The sequence below is a fragment of the Drosophila kikkawai genome, chromosome 2R, assembly GCF_030179895.1.
Source record: "Drosophila kikkawai strain 14028-0561.14 chromosome 2R, DkikHiC1v2, whole genome shotgun sequence".
In the NCBI taxonomy this organism is placed as follows: domain Eukaryota; kingdom Metazoa; phylum Arthropoda; class Insecta; order Diptera; family Drosophilidae; genus Drosophila; species Drosophila kikkawai.
Window position 1 is genome coordinate 20,470,766 of NC_091729.1, and position 17,457 is coordinate 20,488,222.

At 46.3% G+C, this 17,457-nt stretch overlaps 7 protein-coding genes across 8 annotated transcripts; 5 read left to right on the forward strand and 2 right to left on the reverse strand.

The window, feature by feature from the left end:
• Positions 1 to 329: 329 nt before the first annotated feature.
• bgcn (benign gonial cell neoplasm) lies at positions 330 to 5,642 on the forward strand. The gene is made up of 5 exons (XM_017163073.3): positions 330 to 1,932; positions 3,122 to 3,481; positions 3,538 to 4,503; positions 4,565 to 5,249; positions 5,310 to 5,642. The coding sequence occupies exons 1-5, from the start codon at positions 447 to 449 to the stop codon at positions 5,443 to 5,445; spliced, it is 3,633 nt and encodes a 1,210-aa protein (XP_017018562.1). The 5' UTR covers positions 330 to 446; the 3' UTR covers positions 5,446 to 5,642.
• Pym (partner of Y14 and mago) lies at positions 2,047 to 3,054 on the forward strand. Its single transcript, XM_017163076.3, has one exon. The coding sequence runs from the start codon at positions 2,165 to 2,167 to the stop codon at positions 2,759 to 2,761; it is 597 nt and encodes a 198-aa protein (XP_017018565.1). The 5' UTR covers positions 2,047 to 2,164; the 3' UTR covers positions 2,762 to 3,054.
• Positions 5,643 to 5,854: 212 nt separating the features above from the next.
• On the reverse strand, positions 5,855 to 7,595 carry gbb (glass bottom boat). The gene has a single exon (XM_017163074.3). The coding sequence runs from the start codon at positions 7,389 to 7,391 to the stop codon at positions 5,988 to 5,990; it is 1,404 nt and encodes a 467-aa protein (XP_017018563.1). The 5' UTR covers positions 7,392 to 7,595; the 3' UTR covers positions 5,855 to 5,987.
• A 948-nt stretch (positions 7,596 to 8,543) lies between these two features.
• On the forward strand, positions 8,544 to 12,438 carry ytr (U4/U6.U5 small nuclear ribonucleoprotein 27 kDa protein yantar). Its single transcript, XM_017163077.3, has 3 exons — positions 8,544 to 8,701; positions 8,763 to 9,063; positions 10,905 to 12,438. Exons 2-3 carry the CDS (start codon positions 8,825 to 8,827, stop codon positions 11,230 to 11,232), a joined length of 567 nt encoding a protein of 188 aa, XP_017018566.1. The 5' UTR covers positions 8,544 to 8,701; positions 8,763 to 8,824; the 3' UTR covers positions 11,233 to 12,438.
• Positions 9,186 to 10,252, forward strand: eIF6 (eukaryotic translation initiation factor 6). The gene has a single exon (XM_017163075.3). It carries the CDS (start codon positions 9,400 to 9,402, stop codon positions 10,135 to 10,137), a length of 738 nt encoding a protein of 245 aa, XP_017018564.1. The 5' UTR covers positions 9,186 to 9,399; the 3' UTR covers positions 10,138 to 10,252.
• Positions 12,439 to 13,632: 1,194 nt separating the features above from the next.
• Positions 13,633 to 15,744, reverse strand: LOC108072159 (thioredoxin-related transmembrane protein 1). 2 transcript variants are annotated; one of them, XM_017163204.2, is made up of 4 exons: positions 15,416 to 15,744; positions 15,022 to 15,183; positions 14,791 to 14,965; positions 13,633 to 14,612 (listed from the first exon to the last, which is right to left on the reverse strand). In XM_017163204.2, exons 1-4 carry the CDS (start codon positions 15,589 to 15,591, stop codon positions 14,118 to 14,120), a joined length of 1,008 nt encoding a protein of 335 aa, XP_017018693.1. In that variant the 5' UTR covers positions 15,592 to 15,744; the 3' UTR covers positions 13,633 to 14,117. The 2 variants fall into 2 exon arrangements, with proteins under 2 accessions (XP_017018693.1, XP_017018694.1); XM_017163205.2 differs by having other exon boundaries at positions 13,633 to 14,591; positions 15,416 to 15,739.
• A 206-nt stretch (positions 15,745 to 15,950) lies between these two features.
• On the forward strand, positions 15,951 to 17,236 carry Snap29 (Synaptosomal-associated protein 29kDa). Its single transcript, XM_017163206.3, has 2 exons — positions 15,951 to 16,351; positions 16,417 to 17,236. The coding sequence occupies exons 1-2, from the start codon at positions 16,090 to 16,092 to the stop codon at positions 17,004 to 17,006; spliced, it is 852 nt and encodes a 283-aa protein (XP_017018695.1). The 5' UTR covers positions 15,951 to 16,089; the 3' UTR covers positions 17,007 to 17,236.
• Positions 17,237 to 17,457: the final 221 nt, after the last annotated feature.

Genomic DNA, 17,457 nt, shown 5'->3' on the forward strand with positions numbered 1-17,457 from the left:
ATTTTAAATCAAAACAAAATATATATATATAATGCTCTGCAACGATAAAAATCAAAAGTTATCGTTGATAACTTATCGCTTTGTTAATCGAAAGTGCTTTTTCTCATAAGGGGAACTCTTTTATTGCATTTGAATACATTGAACAAAGTTCGTAGAAGCTTTACAGCAAAGAAATTGGCTTATTTAATTAAAAATATGTCATCAAAACATTTTTATTTATTTTTACCATGTAATGGAATTTTATAAAACAGGGGATTTACCAACAAAGTGTGTTTATGACGCGCTCGAATACCCCTAACCAGAACGTTTGAACGATGAAAATACAACCCTGTGCTTCAAATTCAAGTTTTCATACGAAATTTTCCCACCAACTGCAGTAACGAGTTGGTTTCTTTTTCTATTTTTTGTTTTTTTAAGAAGGTGGACAGCTTGCAGACTATGCAGATATGAATCAAGTAATCCAGGAAAAGTTTATTCCGCAGCAGTTGCTGCATTTCCTGGCAGGACGGCGTTGCTGCCAGCAATTCGCGTGCACTTATCGGCCCAGCGAGCACGAGGCGTTCGTAGCGCAGTCCCGGGCTTATGGCCTGCGCTCCCAGATTGTGTACAACAATGGCCAGAATTACATCAAGGTGTTTAAGCAGGCGTGCCACCACTATATGGAGCAGCCCAAGGCCTTGTCCCTGTCGTCCTCCAGCATAATGAATATGTTCACGATGCTGAGCCGAACAGCGCTTCTGAACAGGGAGGATCTGGAGCTGTCCGATCTGACTGGCCAGCGACCAACTTGGCGCTCGATTCATCTCCCACTGCCGCCCATCCGTCCTCAAACGGCCTACTTCAAGACTGAAGGCCAGCGCGTCTTCCTCCAGAGCTTCCCGGGACACCTTCACTACGACGAGATCCTGAAGCTGATCTACGCCAATCGGGTAATCGTCTTTGATGCCGATCGTTCGTGGGACAAGTCAGTGTTTTTGCCGCTCCTGATCCTGGATGATTGCGGGAACAAAAAGTCGCACGTCAGGATCATGTGCATCGAGAAGGACAGCGTTGTGGCGATGCACAACAGTCAGCGCATGGCGGCCAACTATTTTGGCGAGGAGGTGGGCGAGTCGGTGGGCATCCAGCTGCCCTACTCCAACATGGTGGGCTCCAGGACGCACATTGTCTTTTCGACGGCTCAGTACTTTCTGCGCGCCGTCGCCACCCTGAAGTTCAAGGACATCAGCCACGTGGTTGTCAACGACGTGCATCTGCATGATCCCTACACCGACATTCTGCTGACCGAGCTGCGGGATGCCTTGAATAAGAAACCAAACTTGAGGGTGGTGCTGCTTTCCCAAACGGACAACTTAAAGCAGTTCACCGCATTCTTTGGCGAAGGCGCCGAAGTGAATATGAAACGCCACCAGCCGTCGAGGACGCGCATCGCCCATTTGGACGACATACACAGTAGCATTGCCTTAGCTGGGATTCACAAGGGACCGGATATATACAAGGAGATCCCGGAGATTTTCCGCACCAAGAGCCAGCGCAACGAACAGATGGACAATTGTCTGCAGGCCTACGAGGATCTGGGCACCGATGCCGCCATTCGTCCCTTTTTGTATGCCATCAACTATGACTTGGTGCCGGTGAACTACCGCCATTCCGTGAACGGCAAGACCGCCGCCCTCATAGCCTCCGACCTGAACAACGCCAATCATCTTCGTTTGCTGCTCTTCATGGGCGCCGATCCCTATATCATGGACACGCAGCAACAGAATGCCATCTCCCTGGCCGCCTCCAAGGGCAACCACGAGTGCATAGATGTCCTGAACAACTATAGCCTCCATGGCTACGTGGTCAAGAATGCCAAGCCGGAGTTTGTGGACTACGATCTCATAATTGACATCATGTATTTGCTGCGCACCAAGCCAGAGTTTACACCGGGTGAGTACCGCGGGGGCGTTCCAGGATTATAGGATTAGGTTAGGTTTTCAAATTAGCTTTCCCGGGCTTTGGCTGAGGCTATCATATCTAGAGGCGTCGTCGTGTCGTCGTGACTCTTTCGCCAAGCTCAAAAAGCGATTAATCGCGGAAGTCCTATCGGTTGGCATCGCTATCGATTGGTATCGCTTGGCAATTGGGCATTGTTTTTTTTACATATAGAAACACCACCAAGATGAGCACGTACCTTCAGAGCAGCGAGGGCAAGTTCATTCCGGCCACCAAGCGCCCGGACGGCACCTGGCGCAAGGCGCGCCGCGTCAAGGACGGATATGTGCCGCAGGAGGAGGTGCCTCTGTACGAGAGCAAGGGCAAGCAGTTTGTGGCCCAACGGCAGACCGGCGGAGTGCCGCCTGGCATGTGCCCCCTTGTGGCCGCCGAGGCCAAGAAGGAACGCGAGAAGCAGGAGCGCAGCAAGGCCAAGAAGCAGCAGCAGCAGGGAAACAATCCCAAGGCACCGACGCCCGGCGTTCTGGTCTTGCCCCAGTCCAGCACGTGCCAGCAGCCCTCTGGCAGCAGCAGCAAGGAGGTCAACGCGGTGACCAAGGCCCTGGGCGATACTCTGAGACTGGAGGAAGGAGCCCAGGAGCTGGATGCCAACAAGCAGTTGAAAAAGCTGCGCAAGAAGATTCACGAAATCGAACTAATCGAGAGCAGGATCCAGGCCGGCGAGCAGAAGAAGCTGGACAAGGACCAGCTGGACAAGGTGAAAAAGAAGAGCGATATCCTGCGGCAGATCAAGGCTTTGGAGAGCGAAAAGCGCTCCTCGTAGCCCTGAGTCCCAAAAGCAAATCAGCTCCTGCTATACACCGCACTCCTCCTGCTCTCACCTCACTGACCAGATGTCGAGAAACAACAAACAAACAAACAATTGCACGCATACATATATCTCTGTTGAATAGTTATATTAGTTTTTAGCAGAATAAGATGTCAAGGCCATTTAGTAATACCAATATCTATTATTATTAATGTGTGCGTCTGTCCCAACACCCAGAAGGGTTTGCCGAATGTTTATTTATGTATAGGAAACTTTGTAAATCAGATTTAATAAATTAAAAACCACTACTCCAGCAGCTTTTGATCGAGAGGGTTGCCCCGAGTTAAATCAAGGATTTGCTTTTATGTCTTCCAGGCAACATTCTCATCGTTTTGCCCACCTACTACCACATCGTCAAGCTGAACTACATGCTGATGAGTCACAGCCTCACTGGCAACCTGCAGGAGCTGTCCATTTTTCTGCTGCACGAGAACATTAAGATGGAGTACATTGAGGCCTTGGTCAAGTCCCGAAGCCCCGACACCGTCAAGGTCGTGCTCACCACGGACATCATCGAATCGATGCCGCTGCAGGAGGTGCCCTTCAAGTATCTGATAGATACCGCCTGTCGGCTGAACAAGGTCTATGATAGCAGCGTCTACGGTGTGGACGATCGCTACGAATGGGTGTCCAAAGATTGCCTGATGCGCAGGGAGTTGATTTTGGACATAAAGGGTTAGTTGAAAAGTTACCCATATTTAGGAGGATTAAATCAGTAAGTCTTGTTTCAGCTCCCGATGCCCAGTGCTTCCGTTTGATATCCAAGGAGGCGTTCAATGCGCTGCCCGAGACCAGCAAGCCGCGACTGCAGACCATGCAGCTGGACAAGATCTGCTTGGCCGTTAAGTTGCTGTCGCCGAACATGATCATCAGTGAATATCTGAGCTTCACCATCTCGCCGCCGCCGCTGATAAATGTGCACCATGCCGTGCAGTTCCTCAAGAAAATCGACGTTCTGGACGAAGTTGAGGAAATCACCTGGCTGGGCTGTCGGCTGCAGGACATTCCGCTGCCCTGCCAGCTCGGTCGCTTGCTTATCTTTGGCATCCTGCTGCAGTGCCTCGATCCCATACTGACCATTGTCAGTTCACTGACCACGGCGGATCCGTTGGGGATACCGTTTAACGAGGACATCGATCACCTGTGGGACAGATTCACCATTTACATTCAGAACCGCATCAAGAACGAACGCTCTCGGCTGGCCGACAATCAGTTCTCCGATCACTTCATCTTCCTGCGCCTGTTTCACGAGTGGCAGAGCAAGCTGAAGAACAAGATGCCGCCGCTGTATCTCACCGATGAGTACGACTTTGTGTTAAACGGTTTGATGGAACAGCTGAACTATACGCGCTCCGAAATCGTCAGTGCACTGCGCTCCACGAATCTGATCCATGGTCATGGTCAGCTGAGTATGGCGAGTCTCAATAAAATGTCCGAAAATTGGCATATTGTGAAGGCAGCGCTGACCGGCGGCATGTATCCCAATATCTGTGCCGTTGATCAAGGGAACAAGTGTCTTAAGTCGGCCATCTCGCCGAGCGTTCATCTGCACCCAAACACGGTGCTTCGTGACTTTCTGGAGCCCTTGAAAATCTCGGCTCTGAATTTTCGCACACCCTGGATTGTGTGCACCCGGCATAAGGATCACATTGTCTATGCCACCATGGTGGTGCCCCTGGCAGTGGCTCTGTTTTCTGGTAAGTCTTACAAATTGGAATCCCCCTTATTTACCTGTTATTGTATTCCCTCCCCCTTTAGGACCTCCCCGTCTCCGGCTTTCCCAAGTGTGCGATAGCCAGTCGAATGATCGCAATGCCCATCTGTTCATCGACGAGTGGATCTGGATGGTTATGCCCAAGCCTGTGGTCGAGTTGGTCATGAAGACGCGTCAGTTCTTCTTCAAAATGTACTACGAGCTGCTGAAGAACTGCTGCGATCAGGAGCTGTGGCGACGCGAGTCCGGGCCACCGGGATCGACTCATGCTGCTTTGGCTGATGCCATATCAAAGATCTTTGAGGCCGAAGAATCCTTCATTGGCTTCTCCAAGCCGCCGGCCATCAACTACCGACCGCTTGCCACCTTGCCGCCCATGTACTTGCTAACCGTCAATTCTCACTTCAGTTGGATACGGGAAGTCGACGAGAATCGTTCCTTGTGCAAGAACCAGGAACAGTTCTACACCCACATGGTCGAGCGGCAGTTCTTCATGCTCTACACCGAGGAGGACAGCGAGAGCTTCTACGGCAAAACCAGCAGTTGCTTCATTGAAAGCGTCCTCGGGAAGTTCGTACGACCGATTGAGACGCCCATCAGGCATATCTTTGTGATTTTGTACAGAAAGAATCCGGATGTTATGATCAGCGTTAGCCGGGCCAAAACCATAAATGGTGAATTCACCCTGAAGGAGTATTTTCGCAACTCGATTCCGGTGTATGAGATTCTGTGAGTGAGCAGGGATTTTACTAGTTGCTATACACATCTAATCGAAACTATGCCTTCCAGTGATGCATGTATTTCGTTAAAGGTTAATGTCCCCGTATTCGATGGTCGTTTGATGTCCTGTCTCATTGACAAGCGTGTTGGAAATCTGATTATGGATCTGTTTGCCTTTCGTCATCATTGGATCCACAAGCGCTAGCCACGGGGCTTTACTTTTATCTTACCCATTTTATTTTGTTTCAGCGTCACTGGAAGTCTTTTTTTTTCTTGATGAATCCAACTTATGAAGTATTATTATGTTTAATGTGAATGCTGTATGGAATGTATATTATTTTTACTAAATGTTAGAGCTGTTTGCCAAGTAAAGGGACAATAAAAAGACAAGTCTGCATAGCATTTTCGAAAGCTTAAAGTATTGTTAAATTGGTTTAAAACGGGTCACTTTTTCAAAACTTGCTAAGCTAAGGTTAGCTTATTAAATTAAATACCATAAAAAACACATAAAACTTGACGAAACAAATATTACCATACCATACGTTCCCTTAATTAATCACCTCTCCTCCCACATTTAGCCTCAATTAAACTCACATAAGATACACTACAAAATATTTTCGTTTAGTTAGGTACAGCGCTGTATGTGTATGTATATTTTGTATAAAAAATATTCGAGATTAGTACAGAGATGGACACAGATCTACACAGAAATGCTTTATATGCTTAGCCTAAAGTGGTAAATTGAATTCAATGGCACCCGCAGGATTTCACAATCATGTTTCTATACTTTTTTAGGTTGACATTTTCGTCGTTCAGGTGATACAGCACCGGCAGTGCTCCCAGCCTGGTCGGTGCACAGCATGGCTTGGGCACCTTCTTGGGCTCCAGCAGGTGCACCAGCGTCTGGACGATCGCGTGATTTGTCGCGTTCATGTGAGCATTGAGTGGGAAATTGCACTCGCCGCTGCAGTAGAACGCCCCATAACCCTCTGGCGCTATGATCCAGTCGTGCCAGCCCAGGTCCTTGAAGTCAATGTACAGCGTTTGCATCTGGCAGCTGCGCGTGTTCTCCATGGGTGCGTCGAGGAGGGGAACGGTGTTCATCGACACGGACTTCTTGCGCTTGCGCGGATGTGTGGCGCTGCGCTTGGACCTGTGGTGACTGCTGTGGGCAGTCGCCTTGATCAGCTCGGGGCCGCGGAAGAAGCCAATCATGAAGGGTTGGTACTCGTCGTCCACCTTGCGATGGATTAGGCCGACATCGTCCAACTTTACCTCCCTATCGGGCCGGTTGACGGCATGCGCTCCGATATAGATGCCGTGATTCTCCTTCGACTTGACCAGCCACTCGTGCAGGCCCTCGGTCACGTTCAGTTCCAACCAGCCCACATAGTCGCCCGTGGTGTTTACCGAGGACAATGGCTCCATGGTGTGCTGGCCCAGAGTCCCAGTGCCAATGGCGTAGACGGTAATGGTGAACTCCTTGTTCGTGGTCAGCCACTTGCCCTCGTTGGAATTCTGGTAGATGCGCAGCTCGGCCATTACCAGGTAGTTGTCGGTTGGTACCTTGGAGACATCAAACCACAACCGACGACCGTGCTCGTGGCGCAGCTCCTCCACGTTGTGGTTGCGCTTGTTCAGGAAGGTCATGATGATGTCGCTCTCGTCTATGGCCCGCTTGTCCAGGTCGGTGATGAAGTTCTTTTGCCCTTCGGTGTCATCCTCCTCCTCGAGAACACTTCTCCGGGAACGATGACCACGCTCATAGGAATCCTCATCGTCATCGTCATCATCGTGATGACCATGATCGTTGGCCAAGCCCTCCTCCGCCGTGATGCGGTGGTAAACGTCTAGCAAAAACTTCGGCGCCGACTTTCTCAGCGACAACTGGTGGCTGCTCAGGTGGGCGGGACGCTCAGCAATTCCGAGGAACTCTAGAATTTCATAAGATACATCCAGCTTGTCGTCCTCGCTGAGCACACGGTGCATGATCGTCTGATCCTTGCCATTGTCTATGTAAATCCCCGACTGGGTGGCTTCCACAGCCGTCGGCGTGGTGGCGACGAATACGAGCAGAACCAGTCCCAGCCCCAAAGAAGCTAGAACTGCAACAGCCTCCGAGGTGTTTCGCAGACGCAGATTCGACAACATGCTGAATACCGGACGGATCGGTTAGGATCACAATGTTTAGCTATTTACTATGGGCTATCCTACTGCGCGATAGCATCTACGTTGAGCACGGACATTTAATTGTTTAATTGTTTATACGGCGGCTTCCAGCGAACTGTGGATTCCGAAAATTCTGACGCACTTACAGATTGTTGTGTGTATCTTAATCTTTAAGATGCATTTTCTTTATATTTCAAAGAAGTTGGCAGGGCGTTCAAGAAACACGATCTTCAGGGCGGAAGAATCTCAAACGGACGCCATTTTTGTGTTTTTATTCGAAAAATGAGATTGATTAATTAATATATTCTGTATATATTTAAAATGTTAGTAAATAAGTATAAAAATAATAATTAAACCATAAATAACATCAAACGTTTTGAGAAGAAAACTTTAGCAGCATATTTGAAACAGTTATGAATTTGTAAATAAAATAAATTAATATAATAGTTAACAGCAGGTAGTAAAACTTAATGAAGTTGACATGTTTTTTATTATTTTATGTCTTGTACTGTATCGTTGATTACCTTTCAGTCACCAGGTAACTAGTTACGGATACAAAAAATGTATTTTACCGAAAAACGGTGCTGCCAACTCATATCTGTCAGATAGAAATAATATCGATATACTGATATTTTCAACAACCCCAGTTTTCATTCGTTTCTGCGTCGAATATCGATATACTGATATTTTCATGTACTTACATTTTACATTCTACATGAGAATTCGACCCCAAGCCTGTAAAACCTTGTTTTGACATTTTACTTAGAAATTCAGAGGGACCAAGGGGAAAATACCAAAAAATATCAAATGAAAATATCGAGATTTCGATATCATTTTCAGGAAAAATATCGATGTTTTGATAACATCAATGCCAACATCGATGTTCTTCCACCTCTATGGAGCTCTGTTTTAACAGAAATTCTGTTACTGCGATTCCATAGACAAAATTCTGTTAGGTTCTCGTTAACAGAAAATTCTGTTAAAAAATAATTGCTGTGAATTTCAGAGTGACCAAGGAAATAATATCAAAAAATATCAAATAAAAATATCGCGATTTTGATATTAGGGCAAACAAGTTGGTATTTATATTATTGTTTCGTTTCGGTCGAATATCGATATGATATTTTGATATTTATCAACAACCCTAGTTTTTAGCACCCCCTTGCTTCCTCATTCGTTTCGGCGTCGCGGCCAGATAAGCGCGTTGTTTATTTCCGTTTAGTTTTAAGTTAGCGCGTTTTTAGCCACCGCCGGTGTCGCCCAAATAATGCTAGACACAGCCTAGAGCAACGGTGAGCCGGTGGATGCCGACACGTCTGCGGTGGCGACTCTATAATCCTTCTTCCGTGGCAGGCACAACATCCACTACAAAAAACCGCCACACGAGCAGCCGCACAGTTAACGGAGTCGGAGAAATGGGTCGCAGCCGGAGTCCCGCCTCGCCGGCGCACAGGAGACGCGAGAAGGAGCGATCAGAGCGAAAGAAGCGCAGGGAGCGCCGCTCCCGGGAGAGAGAAGCTATCGGAGGAGCCGGACCTGGAGGCGCCGGCGGCAGCGGGAGCAGCAGTCGTCGCGACCGAGAGCGCGAGCGCGACAGGAGTCGCAGCCGCGACCGGGAGCGGGAACGCGATCGTGCGCGGGGCCGGCGATCTAGGTGAATAACAAAGTGTAGTGTACCAAAGGCCAAAACGATAAGTATAACTACTAGTACTAGAACCTATATTTAAGGGGAAGGGGGAGGGGAGGGGTCGGGGACGAGTATCGATAGGGCTCAGTTCGATAGGCAGGCAATCGATGAATTTGCAGCTCTGGCGCTCAACAAAAAAATTACCACGTGAAGTGAAATTGGCGAATTTCATCACGGCGTTTAACTAATTTTCCGGCTTTATAAACAAAATCGAGGAGCTCTTCCGGACCAGGCTGAGTCAGGCCGCGTAACCAGATACAAGAGAGTCCACACGGCGAAGAGAACCAAGTACATACAGAGAAAATGGCGCTGCGCGTGCAATTCGAGAACAACGACGACATCGGCGTCTTCACCAAGCTAACCAACACATACTGTCTGGTGGCCATCGGCGGCTCCGAGACCTTCTACAGCGCCTTCGAGGCTGAGCTGGCTGAGACGATTCCCGTGGTGCACGCCAATGTGGGCGGCTGCCGCATCATTGGACGCACAACGGTGGGCAACAGGAACGGCCTGCTGGTGCCCAATTCCACCACCGACGAGGAGCTGCAGCACCTGCGCAACAGTCTGCCGGATGCTGTGAAAATCCAGCGCGTTGAGGAGCGCCTTTCCGCTCTGGGCAACGTCATTGCTTGCAACGATTATGTGGCTCTGGTCCACCCAGATCTGGACAAGGAGACCGAGGAGATTATCGGGGACGTCCTCAAGGTGGAGGTCTTCCGACAGACAATAGCTGATAACACACTGGTGGGCTCCTACACCGTGCTGAGCAACCAGGGCGGCATGGTGCATCCCAAGACAAGCATAGAGGATCAGGACGAGCTGTCATCGCTCCTGCAGGTTCCCCTGGTTGCGGGCACAGTAAATCGCGGCAGCGAGGTCTTGGCCGCCGGCATGGTCGTCAACGATTGGCTCTCCTTTGTGGGCATGAACACAACGGCCACAGAGATCTCGGTGATTGAGAGCGTCTTCAAACTGAACCAGGCCCAGCCGGCCACGGTCACGACCAAACTGCGAGCCGCCCTCATCGAGGACATGTCCTAGGCGAAAGAATATCCACCAGTTTTTATACTTGATCTAAGCGATTTTTCTGTTATCTTCTATAAAATGTCATCTAAGAGCGCTATGTGCTAAATACACCACAAAAACAAAATGAAAACCAGTCTGTTCTGCCAAAGGATCTTACAGGATCAGTTGTTAGGAGTAATTAGGATCTAGATGAAGTCGTTATTATCTTTATTTTTATACAAAAAGATTATTCGTTTACATTAAGAATGAGAGATCTTAGAGTAAAGACTTCTTGGTCAAGAGCTACCAAATTTATTTAGGAAATTCTTTTTAAACTAAAACATTGGAATCTTTTATTTTAAAAGCATTATTATTATATTTATTACACTATTCAAGAAGGATATCTATTATATGTATTATACCTTATCTTCATGTTGATCCGATTGAATCATTTCGAGTTGTTTAGTTGCCAAGAGGTGCGGTCAAGGCCATTATATATAAATTATGGACCTGAATTATGCCTATAGATATCCCGAAAGCCCAGACTTTAATGAGACCCTTAATGAAGTTACCCGACCGGTTGCCAAGTGTCGCCGCACATTTCCTTAATTAAATCCTCAAATTGCACAATCGGGTGAGCACCGTCCCAAGGTCGCCCCAGTTAATTCCCAGGCTCACTGCAATTCGAATGCAATCAACTGGCACTTCAACGTGGCGGCAATCTGTCACTCATGCATTTGCTCGCCCAAAAAGTATTCAGAAATTCACAATTTACGATGCCCAAATTCATGGTTGCTTTGCAGATCACGCTCGAGGGGCACCGGAGGCGGCGGCGGCGGCGGAAGCAGCGGCGGCAACAGCAGCTCCGGACCATCGACGTCGCGGCGAACGACAAGGAACAATGCGGCAGCTGCCGATCGTCCCAAGATCAACGAGGCCGATCTGGAGGGTAAATCGCCGGAAGAGGTCGAGATGCTCAAGACAATGGGATTCTGCACGTTCGACACCACCAAAAACAGGAAGGTCGAGGGCAACGATGTCGGAGAAGTGCATGTAATCCTAAAGCGAAAGTACCGCCAGTACATGAATCGCAAGGGTGGCTTCAACCGGCCGCTCGACTTCGTGGCCTAGCAGTCCTTGGAGCAGCTTGCATCCGCATTCTTGCATCCGTATCCCTCTGACCAACTAGTTTGCTACGCTTTTTTTACTTGTCCGCGCCCATACGGGCGACGGCGGACGAAGAGACCTGCAATTTTATGCAATAGACCGGTTTACGAAATTCTCTCAAAATTTCCACTCATCAAGCCTCACCACACACTCATCATACCTCAATTAGTTATTTAGTAGTTTAAGCCTGAAGTGCGCCTTTGTTATAAAATTATCCCAGGTTAATTTTACAACAAAAAGCCATCTCTGAAGCTGAAAGCAAACCAAATCCGGCTAGGATTTGTGCAGAGAATCTGCTTTCAGCTGCAGTTGACGGACGCATGACGATTGCTTTTTGAATATTTCAAAGTAATTAACACAATTGTTTTTGTTGACATCTCGCCATTTTGTACGAATACGAATTAACTGAAAGGCCAGCCTGAAAACCCCAAATTCACAACAGCAACAAAATTTCCAAACACTCACACAGACAATTACTTAAAGTATTTGAAAACAGATAACCACAGATCCCAGCCCCAGGTCCCATTCCCGATTCCACATCCTGATCCCTGCCCGAACCACCCACCCAAAACATCCTCCATACGCTGCAATAGTACAACTTTTACAACCAAATGATATATATCTAATATATATTGTATATATACAAAAAACCAATAATATACACACACACCACAAGTACCTTATCCCCGAAACCCCCCGAGAATGAACCATACAATAGCCATAGCAATTTGTTGAAAGAAATATTATTTGTTTAATAATCAAAATGTTGTAATTAAAACAGTTAATTCCGATTTAAATCACAAGTGCCAACAGATCGATCAGGCAAACGCAAACGCTGAAGATGAATCACCTTTTTATACAGCAGAGCAGATATTTGTATAATCATTTTGTACTCTTTTTTTATATGAATATATAGACGTGACTATTTGTATGTCGCAAGAACAACAACAAGTAAACTATTTTAAGCAATAGTTACCATACACACACTTTTGTTAAATCCTTTGGAAAGAAATATGTATTGGAAAATTCAAGTAATTTTGGCCACACACACACATACACACACTCTTTTTTCAATTATTTGTAGTTGTAACACTTGAAGAAATTGCAGGGATTTTTTCTTATTTCATATGCTCCTACAATAAACTGATAATAAAATTTGTAAACCCTTAACCAGGAAACCAGTCTCTTATTTATTGAAATAAAGTGAACTTGAATTAAATTTGTGTATTTTTAATTTATGAAATTTCAGGGAGTTATAAAGACAACAAGAAAGAAAGCTAACTTTGCGCAGCCAAAGTTTGTATACCCTTGCAGGTAACAATTAAAATATATCATAACTAAGCCAAAAATGCATTAATTTCGATTCGGAAAGCAGTTTTGTGTTAGTTTTTATTAATTTAAAAAACCTGCAAACCAAATTTAAAATTTTAAGAAATCAAAATTTTTTGCCATTTTTGCTCATTTTAATTATCAAATTTCTCAAAAATGGCCAAAAAATCGATTTCTTCCGGACATGTCTAGAAAGATTCGCCTGTTGATGCTGATCAAGAATATATATGGTTTATGGGGTCGGAAATGATTCCTTGACTTAGAAAAATATTATTTTGTATTATAAAATCTGATTTTTTATATTAAAAAACTTCTTGATTTTTTTAAATTAAAAATATCATAACTCGGCCAAAAGAGCATTAATTTTAAATCGGAAAACTGTTCTGTGCAAGATTTTCTACAGTGAATAAATCTGCATACTTCATTTGGAAATTTGGAAAATTCAATTTTTTATCAAAATCAAAAATTTTAATGATGTAACTATAAAATTTTTCAAAAAATGGCCAAAAAATCGATTTCTTCCTGACATATCTAGAAAGATTCCCCTGTTGATGCTGATCAAGAATATATATACTTTATTGGGTCGGAAACGTCTCCTTCACTGCGTTGCAAACTTCTGACTGAAATTATAATACCCTGCAAGGGTATAAAAATAAATAGAAATATATTCATCTTAAGACTGGAATGTACTGTCTCAGCGAATTATGAATTTGAATGATCTTTATTTATAGGTTCAAATTTTTAAGATTTTTCAATGTTTGATGCTGATCAAGAATATATATTCTAAATATCTTGGGAAATGACTTATTGAATTTTGACTGAAAAAATGGATTTTGCCAATAAATATCATATCTTTGATTATAGATGAGAGACTTTGATTTTGCACGGTATTAGAATTTCAGTCAGAAGTTAGTATTTCGGTGAAGAAGATTTGCAATCCCAAAAATCTAATTTTTCCAGCTATGATAAGAAGATATAATTTAAATTATTGCAAGGTAAACAAGCACAGGCGAGGAAACTTCTTCAAAATTCCAATTAATGGTTTTCTTTTTAGTTTATTTTGTAATACGAAATGTAATACAATTTGCAATTTGATTGAGATTAAATTACAAATGAAATGCTTAATAGGAGAAAGATTATCGTTACACAACGGTGAGGGGGAAATCGATATGAACACAAGTTACAATGCTTGGCAAACTCAAAATGAAGGTGTGTATACCTAAAGTTATAATTAGTTATTGTTACGCTTGATTTCGCTTAAAAGTGTATAAAATTGTTTTACATAATAAGAAATACATGAGGCGCCGTCTTCGCTGGAAAAGTAGTTACAACCTTTTCAGTTTTCTGGCTAGGATTAAGTTGGGGAAAGGGAGGAAAAGAATCAGATTTGTGCGCCAAACAGCTAGAATCTGCTTAAAATAAAACTTTTAATAGGTCGTGTTATCTCGATTCTGTGTGTGTTAGTCTTTTTGTTGCCGCTTCTGATCGCTAAGGCTGATCCTGGAGGGATCTGGCTGCACCTAGTCGCCCTTACGGGGCTTGCGCTTGCGCACCTGTTCCGTCTTCTCTGGCTTCTCGGGCGCAGAATCTCCGCCCAGTTTGGGCTCTGACTTCTCGACCTTTTCCGGCTCGCTGTCGGCTTCCTTTTCCTGTGACGGTGAATCGCCCGCCTGCTCTTCGCTTTCCTCATCCTCTTCCTCGTCGTCCTCCTCCTGCTCCTCCGCATCGCTATTCTGCTGCTCATCGTCGTTCTCATCAGCCTCGCCGTCATCCTCGATCTCCTCGGTGGCCAGATCTTCCACTCCCGCCACAAGATTCTCTTGGGACTCGGAGAAGCTCTGGCGCTGCGATTTCTTGGGTGGATAGACAAAGTCCACAAGGCACACGAGCATCAGCCCCAGAGCGGCTCCCACGAATATGGTGGCGATGGCAAACAGGGCGTAGGATCCCCACGTCGGCAGGCCGTACTCTTCCTGGAGGCGCCCGTTGAAGTCCTTAAAGAGTTTTTGCGTGTGCTATTAGTATATGAACCAAACATACAAAACAACGGCAGAGAGCAAAGACCAGAGGATGAGTCAATTAGCGAATGGGAATGCGCGGTAATCGCCGGGTCAGCGGGATGACACCGTCGATAAGCTTCCGCTTCTGTCTCATGCAATGAACTGAGGCGATAAGCCGGCTAGGTGAACGTACCTTCAGTGTGTGGGACAGCTTGAAGAAGAAGGAGAGAATGGACATGTGGATGGTGTCGGGCTTCTTCCAGGCGGACAATGGTTCAATGATCTTCCACTGCTCCCTCTTCACGAAGTGGAGTAGGGCATCGCCGTCCCGAGCCCCGCGATACTGGCGGAACTCACCATCCTTGACGCTGCAGGGGATTAGATTAGTTTATTTCGCTTTAACCCTTATCTTTAACCAACTTACTGATAGATCGTGGGCAGAGCGGTGACAAAGAAGCGTCCACTGAGCGAGGGCGAGGTGGTGACATCGATTTTGGCCACCTGCACCTTAACATCATGGGCCACGCGAGCGAATCGCTCCCATGTGGGAGCCAGATTCTTGCAAGCCGGGCACCACGGAGCAAAGCTAAAAATACACAATAAGAGACTCTCTTAAAACAGCTGCCACCACTGGGATGAGTCATCGAACAGAGCAAACACAACGGAATGTGCAGCATTCCAGGGAAACATGAAAACCAGCTTGCCGGGTGGTGTCGGGAAACCGGCGCACCACGCCCCGTTACGTCAGGGGGACGGGGGAGGGTAGCACCTACTGGAAACGGGGAAGGGGCACCTAGAGGAGCACTTTCTTCACTCACAATTCGATCATCCACTCGCCCTGGAGCATGAGGTGCCAATTGTCCTCGTCCAGTTCAATGAGCTTGCCACCTGGCCGCAGTCCTGTCTGCGCCGTCGCCGACTGCGCTGCCGCTGCCGTCGCCAGCAGAACCAGCAGGACACATGACGCGGCCACAATGTGCGTTTTGCAAATCATTTCGGTCTGCTTATGTTTTCGTCGTGACCTGTCCTGGAATTTGTGACGTTCGGGCTTCTACGATTTCAGTTTTCTGTGTTTTTTTACTTAATAAATTCTACACACAATTGCGACGCCGTCAATTATACCATAACGCCTGGAAGAGGTGGCCGGAAAAGCGGGTATTTGCGACAAGTGGTCGAGTGGTCACACTGGATTGGCTTAATCCGGCGCCAATTTACAAATTATGTTTTCTTTTAATTACTTCCGATTGAGTGCCCGGCGTTTTGGAGTATATTTTAATACATTAATTTTTATAAAACAATTTGAAAATGCTGGAAAAACCTGTTCAACAAAGCTATCTTCAGTGCTGCCAGACTGTTCACCAGGTTTCAGCGTTTTTGGCAGACTGAGAAAAGGTCATACGATTGTCGTCGAACAAAAACAAAGAAGATAAAATTAAAAACACAACAAAATTAGCCATTTGGGAAATTTCTCGTCTCCAAGTTTGTACGCAATATGGCCCACAACTACCTGCAGCCGGTGCACGATCATTTTGATGACGTGGACAGGTTCGAGGACGTGGACGATGACCTGTTCCTGCAGAACAAACGGACTGGCAGTGTACCCAAGCAGAGAAGCACGAATCCCTTCGAGGTGGAGGAGGATGACGATGAGGAGATAACCTCTTCCCCCTCAGTAGCTGCCCAGCGCCTGGCCTATGCGGAAAAGCGCCGAGCGATCGAGCAGCGGACCCTGGACTCGACCACCAAGAGCTTAGGTAAGCGACGGGGGTTAAAAGTCAGCCAATTAAGGGGCGTTACTCACTTCGTCGCTCACTCTCAGGCCTGCTGTACGAGACCCAGGAGGTGGGCAAGGCCACGGCCGTTGAGCTGGCCAAGCAGCGGGAGCAGCTGGAGAAGACGTCGCACCAGCTGGACGAGATAAGCTCAACTCTGCGCTTTAGCCAACGCCACCTCAACGGCCTGAAGAGCGTCTTTGGTGGGCTAAAGAACTACCTCGCTGGCAACCGGGATCCGGCATCCACGGCTGCTGCCTCACCCACGACCAGCCTATCCTCCCAGGAGGCTAATAGCAACATCGACCTAGGCGCCTGTGGAGGCGCAAGCCCGCCTGCTCCGCTTTCTCCAGCGGATCGCTATGACAATCATCCAGTTAGTCGGCTACGTGGCGATCCCAGCAGCACCTATCAAAGCCAACAACGCCTGGGGGCCAATCCGTTCCAGGCGCAGATTGATGCCAACCTGGAGGACATGTGCAGCAATCTCTCGGTACTAAAGATGTTGGCCACGGACCTGGGCGGCGAGATCGAGTCGCAGAACGAGCTGCTGGACAATATGAACTATAAAATCGAGGATGTTGACATGAAGATGAACAAGCAGAACAAGGATATGAGCAAGTTGCTCAAGAAGTGAACGCGAGCACTCATGGAACACCATCGTATTATATATATTGTTTAATTTCTTCGCTAGAATAGCCCTCTTTGATCATAGTCATCACCATATCGCATATAGAGAACTATACAAGGCCATTACAAATGCATTCCTCATTCTGTTTCTTAGATTTTTATTGTTACTCACACCAAGAGAAGATTCTGTCGTTGGAGCTTTTGTTTGGACAGCGATAAGTGTTCATTTTTAAATAAAAATTCATAAAAATAAAAGGAAGAAAGAAGATTCTATTTCCGTTTTTGGACACATACAAAGAACTCTGTTATCTTGGCTACTGATTAGAAGCAGAAGAGCATCGATGTTTTTATTATTTATAGAAACTTGTTGACTGTTAATTTTGTACAGCTCTTTAGAGGTAAAATTAAGCATAAAATTATATGCTAATTTCTCTTTAAATTAAACAATATCAGAATAT

What these genes read in the sequence shown, in the direction of transcription:
- bgcn (XM_017163073.3), top strand. Translation starts at nt 447, where the DNA reads ATGAATCAAGTAATCCAGGAAAAGTTTATTCCGCAGCAGTTGCTGCAT. An exon ending in CAAGCCAGAGTTTACACCGG is followed by an intron (nt 1,933 to 3,121) that starts GTGAGTACCGCG and finishes TATGTCTTCCAG; the next exon opens with GCAACATTCTCATCGTTTTG. An exon ending in GGCAGTGGCTCTGTTTTCTG is followed by an intron (nt 4,504 to 4,564) that starts GTAAGTCTTACA and finishes CTCCCCCTTTAG; the next exon opens with GACCTCCCCGTCTCCGGCTT.
- Pym (XM_017163076.3), top strand. Translation starts at nt 2,165, where the DNA reads ATGAGCACGTACCTTCAGAGCAGCGAGGGCAAGTTCATTCCGGCCACC.
- gbb (XM_017163074.3), bottom strand. Translation starts at nt 7,391, where the DNA reads ATGTTGTCGAATCTGCGTCTGCGAAACACCTCGGAGGCTGTTGCAGTT.
- ytr (XM_017163077.3), top strand. Translation starts at nt 8,825, where the DNA reads ATGGGTCGCAGCCGGAGTCCCGCCTCGCCGGCGCACAGGAGACGCGAG. An exon ending in GCGCGGGGCCGGCGATCTAG is followed by an intron (nt 9,064 to 10,904) that starts GTGAATAACAAA and finishes GTTGCTTTGCAG; the next exon opens with ATCACGCTCGAGGGGCACCG.
- eIF6 (XM_017163075.3), top strand. Translation starts at nt 9,400, where the DNA reads ATGGCGCTGCGCGTGCAATTCGAGAACAACGACGACATCGGCGTCTTC.
- LOC108072159 (XM_017163204.2), bottom strand. Translation starts at nt 15,591, where the DNA reads ATGATTTGCAAAACGCACATTGTGGCCGCGTCATGTGTCCTGCTGGTT. An exon ending in GCTCTGCCCACGATCTATCA is followed by an intron (nt 14,966 to 15,021) that starts GTAAGTTGGTTA and finishes AATCCCCTGCAG; the next exon opens with CGTCAAGGATGGTGAGTTCC. An exon ending in AGCTGTCCCACACACTGAAG is followed by an intron (nt 14,613 to 14,790) that starts GTACGTTCACCT and finishes ATATACTAATAG; the next exon opens with CACACGCAAAAACTCTTTAA.
- Snap29 (XM_017163206.3), top strand. Translation starts at nt 16,090, where the DNA reads ATGGCCCACAACTACCTGCAGCCGGTGCACGATCATTTTGATGACGTG. An exon ending in CTCGACCACCAAGAGCTTAG is followed by an intron (nt 16,352 to 16,416) that starts GTAAGCGACGGG and finishes GCTCACTCTCAG; the next exon opens with GCCTGCTGTACGAGACCCAG.